The sequence below is a fragment of the Elaeis guineensis genome, chromosome 9 (genome assembly GCF_000442705.2).
Source record: "Elaeis guineensis isolate ETL-2024a chromosome 9, EG11, whole genome shotgun sequence".
Taxonomy (NCBI): Eukaryota; Viridiplantae; Streptophyta; class Magnoliopsida; order Arecales; family Arecaceae; genus Elaeis; species Elaeis guineensis.
The window spans coordinates 30,027,331-30,037,858 of record NC_026001.2 but is presented as its reverse complement, the minus strand read 5'-3'; the positions used below and the strand labels follow the sequence as shown (position 1 = coordinate 30,037,858).

General features: G+C 39.9%; 1 protein-coding gene across 1 annotated transcript; it reads right to left on the bottom strand.

Annotated features, from left to right (window-relative positions):
* Positions 1-1,417: 1,417 nt before the first annotated feature.
* Positions 1,418-10,307, bottom strand: LOC105051261 (probable aldo-keto reductase 2). Its single transcript, XM_073243334.1, has 5 exons — positions 9,987-10,307; positions 9,697-9,897; positions 6,093-6,265; positions 5,895-5,997; positions 1,418-1,944 (listed from the first exon to the last, which is right to left on the bottom strand). The coding sequence occupies exons 1-5, from the start codon at positions 10,197-10,199 to the stop codon at positions 1,606-1,608; spliced, it is 1,029 nt and encodes a 342-aa protein (XP_073099435.1). The 5' UTR covers positions 10,200-10,307; the 3' UTR covers positions 1,418-1,605.
* Between the last annotated feature and the right edge of the window lie 221 nt (positions 10,308-10,528).

Genomic DNA, 10,528 nt, shown 5'->3' with positions numbered 1-10,528 from the left:
CCCTCGGGCGGCTTTGCTTTGGTTGCAACGAATGGATTATCGATGGGTGGCGGTGAAGTTACGTACTCTCATCTGTATCATGTTCTCTTTCCTCTTTAAATCGGGCTTGGCCTTTTCTCTAGCACCAAATCTGTTGCTACAAGACTCCGGTCCGAGATGGATGTGGCTAAAGAAAGATGTCGATCGGGGACGGAGGTACCAAAAGAGAACCTATAAGAGAAGTCCGCTTGTGCCAGAGGTTATCCAATAGAGAACCCTTCGATGGTTAAGTGAGTCGGAGCTTGAGAATAGTTGAGGAAAGAGGGAGGATAGTAAGTGCAGGAGTAGGTGGTATAGTATTCTCTATCCCTAGTTGGCTTATCTAAGGATCCCCTTCATATCTTTCTTCATTGAAATGGGGCCATAGACCGCTAGTCAGAATCTGTAGGTTATTAGGTCTGATTCTTTAGATCATTAGGCCACGTTCTGACAGGTTGTTAGGATGGAGAATCTTCCCACTCGCCTGTGAATCAAAGTTGTCAAGCCATTATGGATTTTGTCTATATGGCAAATGAGTTGGCAGTTCGAAGTCGGACCGAGGTCTCATGTGGATGACTGCATCCTAAGCCTAGAGTCATCGTCCATCATCAAACGTAGGGCTTCATCTTCAATCTTTGGTGAGATCTGATTACAAGGTCGGTAAGGGTCCAACCCTGGGCTTGGTTGGTGTCACTGTCTGAGGAGAGGGTCGGCCGATGAGGGAAGCTGATCCTCGCTGGTCTTAGTTCTCCTTGATATTTGGTGCAGTCACACCAAGTCATCAGCAACCATTGGTTGGGTCTTGAAGTTGGTTTGGGCAGCATGTTATCTTCACAACACTTTCATTTCATATTCCCATCCTATTATTATAGAGTGGTTAAAGAAGTTTTCAGGAGCTTATAGTAGTCATGACTACACCAAGTTGTTACCACAATGAAATAATTCCCACATGAAATAGGGCTCCAACGAGGCCTGGGCATGCTCTCAAGGGTGCCCAACCTTGGTTCCAAAATAAATCTAATCTTGAAATTTAGGAGTATATAGTTTCCTCATGCCTTCTTCAAGGATCTTCTGTGATTTCAAATATACATTCTAGTCCATTATTTAATAGTTGAATATACAGAGTGAAACTAGTTGCTTTCCGAAGAATGATTTTGTGCCAAAACGTAAATGCAACTTGTATTTTTTTTAAAAAATAGTTTGTATCCCCAAGTGCAATTACAAACCCAACCCAAGGTATGAAAGTATTCATATGTGTTCTCGTTCGTGGGTGCTGGCATGCAAAAGGCAAGAAAAAGGAAATTAGACACACAACCACCATCCATCCTTCTTCTCATGTGCACTCTGCGGTAGTTGGTGACAACAGCTAATACGTTTTTCTTCAGCACACCAGAACTCCTTACAAAAAGACATTACATCTTCCATTATTTTAGGCAAGCCACAAACAGAAGACCGGCCAGCATTCATTGCAAATCATGCACATTGGTGAACTCAAACATAAACACGTCCTTCCATACTCTCAAAATCCATAGATAACTACTATCAAACTGCAAAGAAAGCACAGGAAAGCAGGCTTCGAAAGGATCATCATTCACCTTTCCATGAAGATAGGGGAGGGGTCTCAGAGTCCTTCCATGTGCTCACTGAAGATGAATATCTATCACCCTTGACAGAATCTGTTGAAGCATATGATTCAAGTTCAGCCATTTCTTCAGGCGTGAGTTTCACTGACAGTGCTCCAATATTCTGGTTGAAGTTCTCAATCTTGGTGGTTCCTGGTATGGGACAAACATCACTTCCCTGGTGATGAACCCAAGCCAACGCAAGCTGTGAAGGGGTGCATCCCTTCCTCTTAGCCATTTCATTTACGCGCTCAAATATAACTGCATTTTGCTCAAGATTCTCAGGTTGAAATCTGGGCATACTCTGCAAAATCATTCATCTTTCAATTAATGGAACATGATACAAAAGGCTCCAATACAAACAAACAAGAAAACAAAATGTGCTCAGACATCAGTTGTGCCAGTGACATTAATAGTTCACTTATCTTCTTTTGATGGCCACAAAAAGAATCTACCGAACTATACAACAATGGAAGAGCAAAAAGCTGGAAATGAAAAAGTTCTGAAATGTTTTACCAAAAAGAAAGTTCTGAGATGAACAATTGATTCAGAAGAAGATACAATTATGAGATGGCAAAACAAAATTACAGGAAATAGGTTTCTGGGTAACTATAAACATAAATAATCACTACTTTAACGCAAACATTACTTGGGTGCTCCGCTGATTCTGTGTCTCCTTTATATATGCAGGGAGCAATTTGGTTGCGAGCAATTCGGTTGCATGCAATTCAATTATAGTCTGCAATTCGACTGCTTGCAATTGGAATAGTAGTTGCAGAAAGAGGCCTAGTTTGGTTATCACTAATTCAAAAATGCAAATGTAATTACAACTGCTTGGTTGTTTGATTTGGAATGAGATATGGTTGCCCTATAGTTAAGCTAGTAAGGTTATCCCTGAGAAACAATGAACTATTCACCTTTTCTATGCTAATATAACAACTATCATATCATTTTTATAATTATAATAGCAAAAAATATTGCTACTAAATAATCATTGGCTTAGCATAAGAATAATTACTAAAGTAGTTACATGAATGTCAAAACAATTTGCTATTATAATAAGGAGACACATTATTATCATATGCAATTATAATTTATATTATTTTAATTTTGATGTATAATAATACTATAATAATTGTACAGTATCCTAGTAATAATAGTAACATTTTTACAATATTCTAATAATATTAAATATAATATATTTATCAATCATTATATTAATAACATAATACTATTCTAATATTATTATATGAGAATCACATAAATTATTATAACATAATTAAGCATTTTATAATAAAAAATAATATAATATAGTATAATAAATATTAGAGCAATAATATATTATAATCTTATATAATATTACTATTTATGATAATATTATTATAATAGTATAATATTACTTCATTAATATATTGCAGTAAATTATTACTATTATTTTAATAATAAGGACATCATGGAGAAGAAGGGATGTTTGGAGCAGCGAGCGAAACTCTTCCAAAGGGCTTACGTCATTACAAGATCTCTTGTAGTTAGCATGACCAATTTTGACTCCAACTCTAATTACAACTTTTGGGACCTTTTCCTGCACTTGAACTACATGCAATTGCAATTGCAGGCTTCCAAACACTTGTTTTCATTGCCAGCAATTCAATTGCAGTGAATTGGCTAATTACAGGCAACTAAATAGTGCCTATATATTTATGTTTGTCTCCATATAATGGTACAGCTATAATCTGTGCAAGTTGCAAACAAAGGTTTAGACTGTAACGACCCAAGATCTTATTCCAGAATGGCTAGTCAGAAGGTACTTAGATTACTTGGCCCTGTACAAATACCCAAAATATATCCAGCGCATAATCAATGTGGAACTAAGTACACGGCCACAAAAGCCCTTACATACTCTCCCTATTTAAGCCCTCGCATCTTCGTTATGCCAAAAGTCCAAATAAACTCACAAACACAATGATCAACCCATAGTCATTCCTAGACGGGCCTATATTGCAATGCCCTCTAATCCTCCCGGGTCATGAGCTGGGTTTGCTTTGATATCATGTGCAATGACCTAGAACATAACCCAAAAAGATTTTTGAATTCATTGGCACTGTATAAGTATTCATGATCTTCCCAATGCATAACCATGGGACTAAACACACACCCACACAAGCCCTCACATACACCCACTCACAAATTTAGTGATGGTAAAAGCAAAATAAAATGAACCACTAGCATAATATACGAGGACCAAAATGATTACATTTTCTTGAAAAAAAAACATATGCTTCATACCCCCTGGGTGTGTCATGCCCAACAAATAGTACTAACAGCATAGGATGTTTCATTTTTCAAGCCACATAATTGAACTTGGCAATGCATGTAAAGTTCTCCAATTTTACTCTAACATCCTATAACCATGATACATGCATCCATAAATACATAGATATGGTGAATATGTATATAAATACACACTCGTAAATATGTACACAATCCCATATTTGATAACTTCATGGTCTTTACAGTAAGAAAGATAGGAAAACTCACCAACAGGAACAATGTGGAGACCATTTAGCGACCCATGACATTATAGAAGCTAGCTTTTCTATGTAGCACCTTTAGATATTTTAAGTTCTTTATAAAAAAGAATTATATAAATAAAGGAAAAGAAAATAAGAACACTGCCATCCATGTTTCATACTTTCATTTCATTGCATTGCACTTGCCCAATGCCACTGTCAATATATGTCCACGCTACAATTTATAAATGCAGAAGCTGTTAAAATAGATAGCCTAATGAACTAAAATCATTCATAGTCAGACTATAATTTTAAATTAGATTTTGTTGGGAACATGAACATAGGCATGTTGTCATCGAGGATAAGGCAACAACTCAATGTTGTGTGAACAGGACTCCTACATCCACCTTATGTAATAGAACCTTAAATAATTATCAAATTATCTGGATATGGATTTTGCAGATTGATGCTGGAGTTGGCCTTTCTAACAATGAATATGATCCACCATAATGAAAGTAGGTTTTCTTTTTTTTTTCTTTTGTCCCTCTCTCTACCTTTTTCTCTAGAGTAAGAAAGTTCACGAAATCCCTCTCCGTATTCAGCCCCAGAGCAATGGGTCACGTTTAGGCGGTCCAGATTCTTGCTAGAGGAAGTGAAGGGAGCATGATACCAGCAAATTCAATGTGTGGAAGGGATCGGAGGTTCCAAGCTCAGTTCATAGGTTGCGGTGCAGATTTTGGCTTCCTTCTATAACAGTGATAGGCATTGCCACTTGTTCTTAGAAGTGTACTATCGTTGGCTGCAAATGAGGTGGAACTTTTCTTCTCCGAAAGCTGGAGAGGTTCAGTAGTATAGGAGAAAAGACTGTCTCAGAACTCGTGAAGATATGAAAGCAGATGTCAGCATCCTCCATTATCTCTTCGTTAGGCTTTTGATGGGCCTTCGTTTGGGCTATGAGCCCTTGTTTGGTTGTTCTGGCCTTTCGGCCTCTTGTTATGTGCTGATGTAGCCCGTATCAGAAAGGAACTATGGTCGTTCGGCCAAAGGCCCAAGCAGCAGCTTGCACAATGAGGCAAGGAGGTGAAACTCGTGCATACGTTGCATCAAGTGGCTATTTGAGCCATTTTCATTAAAAAAAAAAACAAAAAAGTAGACATTTTCAGGATTTTGGTATGAAATAGTGATATGAAATGTCATGTTTCTTGTATCCTTGAGCTAATTTCAGGTAGATGTGGAAAAATATAGTGAAACATCTAAATCAAAAAATATTTTATAATATTTTGTACAATAACTATTTTAACAAACAAATATATGTAATTTGCTAAAAAAATATTTTTTCCTATATGTTCCCGTATCCCTTTTGGTTTCCCTTTTGTAAAATCAGACACTTGGTTACTCATCCAAATCAAAATCTCTCATCCATGCCCAGGCTACATTAATCCCAATGTCAAAAGGCAGCAATAAATGAAAAGGAATGGAAGTTATTGCACACAAATAAGATTGTCTTACTGTTTTCTAAATGACAATATAACCTCAGCTTTTGTGTTATCCTTGAATTAACAGAAGGAGCAGTCTTAGCTACCTAAGTACCAGATACGACAAATTTTGAAAGGTGGATTATTATGTTTATATGGTCCCTTGATCTATCCGACCAAACATTTGATAACCATCAATATCTCATTGCATAATGTTCCATTAGCTCCTTTCTAGATACATATATAATTATTTTATCAGAAATACGCACCTTACGGAAGTCCTGGTCTGACAAACTATTGGCCATTTTCGGTCCAGCAGAAAAGAAACCCCTTCCTAGTGGACTATATGCAACAATTCCAATACCAAGTTCTCTGGAAATCTCAAAATAGAAAATAAGAAAAACAATATTAGAAAATAAATGTTAGCCACCCATAGTTCTATATAAAGTTAAAGCAAACAAACTCACCTGCAAGTAGGAATTATATCTTCTTCAACGTCTCTTGTCCATAAAGACCACTCCAGCTGGACAGCAGTTATTGGATGAACTGCATGTGCCCTCCTGATCGTTGAAGCAGATGCTTCAGACAACCCAATGTATTTTATCTTTCCTTCTTCAACTAGTTTCTTGAGTTCTCCCATCTGATAATGGCGAAAGAAAATGATGATCAATTTACTAACCAACTTATATTCAAGCAGAAAGGTGTCAACATATGAATATGAAAATATAAATTAATATTGGAACCTACAATGCATTCACAAGCAGAATCAATAATATAGTCAAATGATATAGCATCCGACGTTTTAATGACTAAAAACAAGTGGGGAAAATAAAACAAAAAAGACAGATTCACTTTTTCTCATGGCTTGATCAGTAAATTATAAATCACATCCGGACATAGGGTGGTTTCACTTAAGGACAATAAAGTGGCATTGTCCTCATACTAAGCTAGCAATTGCAAACTTGCAGTATGTCATGTTTTACAAGATAAGACCTATAAACTTCAACCACCAGTGACACTCATAGCTTGGCAAAATATGAGCTTCTTCTCATCTTTTGACAATAAAAATTTTATGCTCTTACTCTTCTTAGACCTTCTTCTTACATGATAATACTCTTTTTTACACTTTCAGACTCATGAGCGTTCCCAACTGGTTCTAAAATGTGATTCTCTATCATTCGTACTTCATTAACCTCTACATCACATGCAGATGGACCTTTGCATAACTTCCTTTGCAGCAATAATGATAGAAGACAAATTCATATAGTCTACCAGCCTCCAGGTCAATTTACAAAAGACCCTTTGCTATTACCTAAGATCACACTGGTAATGACTGTTTAGCATTCACTCTTTCAGGTTTTATAAGCCTTACATTCCATCCTTCAATTTCTAATGAGTACAGTCTGCACACCCCAATATTTTAAAATCCAACCACCAAGCTAGAACCTCAGTCCATTGTTCGTGCTGACAAGGTTTTCCTTTGTTTCAAGCTCATACCAGAAAGTTCATCCCTAAGTCATAGATTTCAGTTCTTTAGTTCAAACAGAATAGCTCTTCCCTTTCCTAGCCCATATTATGCCAACACATCATCATGTAGAATAAAACACTGTCGGTAACGAATGCTTTTTGCTAATCATTGGTCATTCCATTTTAACAACTCTCTCATATGAAGACAAACCCCATGGGAAATACTTCCCCTTCCTAGTGAAACTTTGAGAAAGTAAAGCATCTCTTATTTTTGTATATTTTTTTCTATCAGGAAATAACTAAGGGTGAATATCTTTACTATGTTTCCTTATGCCTTCATGAAAGAGAGGTTTAGAAAAGTATCTTTGATCAAGAAGTGCACTAAGAAAGTATAGATGATATTATGCATCAATAAAATTAACAAAGCTCAAATAAGTAATCTTAAGTAATGAAAGCGATATAAGGGAGAGACAAGAATGGATCACGTTCTAGAAAGCACCTTCTGTTTTAGAAGGCTGAGGTGAGGCAGATATTTTAAAAACATAAAAACATTTAGCTGGAAAATCCAGGTTCTTCAGTCAGACATCATGTTCTATGAAGCACAATGTACTTGCTGCAGTCTATCCAAAAGAAAGGATATGTACATCTTGCACAAAATTCTTAGGCAGAGAATATCAAACCCTTTCTTTGCAAAGCAAGAAGAAAGAAATTTATGATAAGAAGAAAATTTAAAAATGGAAATTCATTCAATTCCTTTCTCTTGACTCCTGAGAGAAAACTTCAACAGCCACAAACATATGCTGGAGAACTCCAATTACCAAGTTCTCAAGTTAGGCTAGCTTGGTTCAAACAATCTTTACTCAAGGTTTAGGACTAGGCCCAGGCCAAAACCCAAGCTCAACCATACCAACTCACATCCCAGCAAAGACGAAATCAATTCCAAGCATAAATAGACCAATGACCCTTGTTCTCCTTGCATCAACCCCTGAGCACAAACCCTAGCCCTCCTTGTACCATAGAACTTAGCCTACACTTAATTCCCATTCCCATTCCCATCCTCTCCCTCTTCTCCACTCTATGTTATATAGGGCTGGAAATGGGCCGGGCTGGGTCGGGCCACACCCCTACCCGAGCCGAATCGAAATAGTTTTTGAGACTTCGGGCCGGGCTTAGACCTGAAAATTTTTAAAAAATTCAAGTCCGAGCCCAACCTGCATCCAGGTCCAAACCCAATCGGGCCAACCCGGATGGCATGGGAGAATTGGATCCCTAATTTTGAATTCTGACCGAGAGTCAGGAGATGCCCCAAACGCCACCAGTCACCACCCGTCTCCAGCACCACTCACCCCTGTTGCCCCGCGGGGACAACGGTGATCTGTTGGTGCGGCGCCGGGGGACCGTCCTTGCTGGAGATGAGTCTATATCAGCGAGAATAAGGAGAAGAGGTGTAGCAGCTGCAGTGGCTGCCGTGGCTGTGATGGGAGAAGAAGAAGAGAAGGGAAGGGGTGGCTACCAGCGATGATCAGAGAAGAAAGGACAGGAGACCAGGAGGAGAGGAGAGTCGTGTGGTTGCTCAGACCTCCTTGGATGCAAAGCTCCTTGCTTCCGTCGACCCCTCTTGTGATCTCTGTCCCTCATCGACCCCTGATCTCCATCTCCGGACGATCCGTCTCTATCTCTGCCTGATCTCCTCTTTCGGGGACCCCTCCACCGACGTATCCATCTCAATTTTGGATGATTCGGCGGTGGCGGCATCAAGAGAGTGGGAGAGGACTGTCTCCATCTCCGTCTCCAATGATTCGGTGGTGGTGGCGTCGAGGGGGTGGGAAAGGACCGTCTTAGGATGATTCGACGGTGGTGGCATTGAGGGATGGGAAAGGAAGAGGAGAATCGACTGGGACCTATAATCATGAGGGGTTTTTAATCACCCATGGATGAACACTAACAGACGGGATTTGGCCCATTTGGGAAGTGAGGCTCAAACCCATTTGAGATCGGGCTTGATCAGGCCGAAAATCAGGCTCAGACTCGGGCCGGGCTCAGGCCGAGCTAAAGGTATACTCGAACCCAGTCCGAAAGATACCTTGTAATTAAGTTCAAACCCGGTCTGAACTATTTTGGGTCTAACCCGATGTTCGATCCGAAATCGGCCGATCCGAGCCTAGCTCCAGCCTAACATATACAAGAAAAAGGAAAACATGAAGAAAAATGACAGATATATTCAGACTCTCCTCCTATAGGAGATTGTTTGGACTGATCCTTTGAGAATCAGGGAGAGACATGAGAGCAATCAGATAGATGTGAAGAGCACATAGGGGCTTGCCGAAACAGAGATAGTGGGGGAGAGAGCTGAGAATATGAGAAAAGAAGAGGACCACCACCAAATGCCACTGTAATAAGGCAAGTTAGAGTGGAGAAAAGATCAAGTTAGAGAGGACCACCACTAGCATGATAATTAACTTTGACAACATCCAGTTTAAATAGCTTCCGAGCATTAAATCTAATCAGGATCTCTTGAACAAGTACAGATCATTTTTCCTCTCTAAAGTTTGCACCTATTGAGAGCTATAAAACCTTGCGAGACATTTGGAAGGATGAACTCACCGTAACCTCGATGGGGACTCGAGTGTCAATTCGATGCTGATAGTAGAGATCGATGCAGTCGATGCCAAGCCTCTTCAAGCTCGCCTCGCAGGCGGCCCTCACATACGCCGGATCCCCACGTATCTCACGCTTCCCATCAGCATAACTGATACCAAACTTGGTCGCCAGCTCCACCTTCTCCCTCATCCCCCCTTGCAGAGCCTTAAAACAAACACCTCGCAGGCATCAGCGAAGGACGCTTACCCAAGCCTCCAATAGAACAAGAAGAGCGTAGAAGAGTTCAATTTTACCTTGCCGAGGAGAATCTCGTTGGTGAAGGGGCCGTAGCTGTCGGAAGTGTCGAGGAAGGTGACGCCGCTGCGGACGGCGTGGTGGACGAGGGCGATCATATCGGTCTCCGGCTTTGGGGGGCCGTAGAAGGCGGACATCCCCATGCAACCCAGGCCCTGGGTGGAGACCTCCAGACCCTGGGAACCCAGCTTTATGCGCGTTACTCTCGCCATGGCTCTTGCACTACCAATTGCAGCTTCCTACTCTGTTTTTGGTTGGGAAAGGCTGGTTTAAGATACCATGGCAGCCCTCATCGCTTTACTGTCTGGGAAACAACGGAAGCTCTTGCGTCATTAGTCAGCAAAAACCGAATAAAAAAAAAAAACAGAAACCAAGTGGCTGACACCCACGAAAGCACTTGCGTCAGCTTTGTCCTGGCTCACGTGTTTTTTAAGTTTTTTCTTCGTCAACGTCAACAAAACTGCCGGCAGGGATGAAGAATATCAGTATTGTAATTTTTTTTTTATAAAAAAATGAAAGTCGGAAGGGTACTATCTCTCGC

What these genes read in the sequence shown, in the direction of transcription:
- LOC105051261 (XM_073243334.1), bottom strand. Translation starts at nt 10,199, where the DNA reads ATGGCGAGAGTAACGCGCATAAAGCTGGGTTCCCAGGGTCTGGAGGTC. An exon ending in GAGTCCCCATCGAGGTTACG is followed by an intron (nt 6,266 to 9,696) that starts GTGAGTTCATCC and finishes CGCCATTATCAG; the next exon opens with ATGGGAGAACTCAAGAAACT. An exon ending in GATATAATTCCTACTTGCAG is followed by an intron (nt 5,998 to 6,092) that starts GTGAGTTTGTTT and finishes TGAGATTTCCAG; the next exon opens with AGAACTTGGTATTGGAATTG.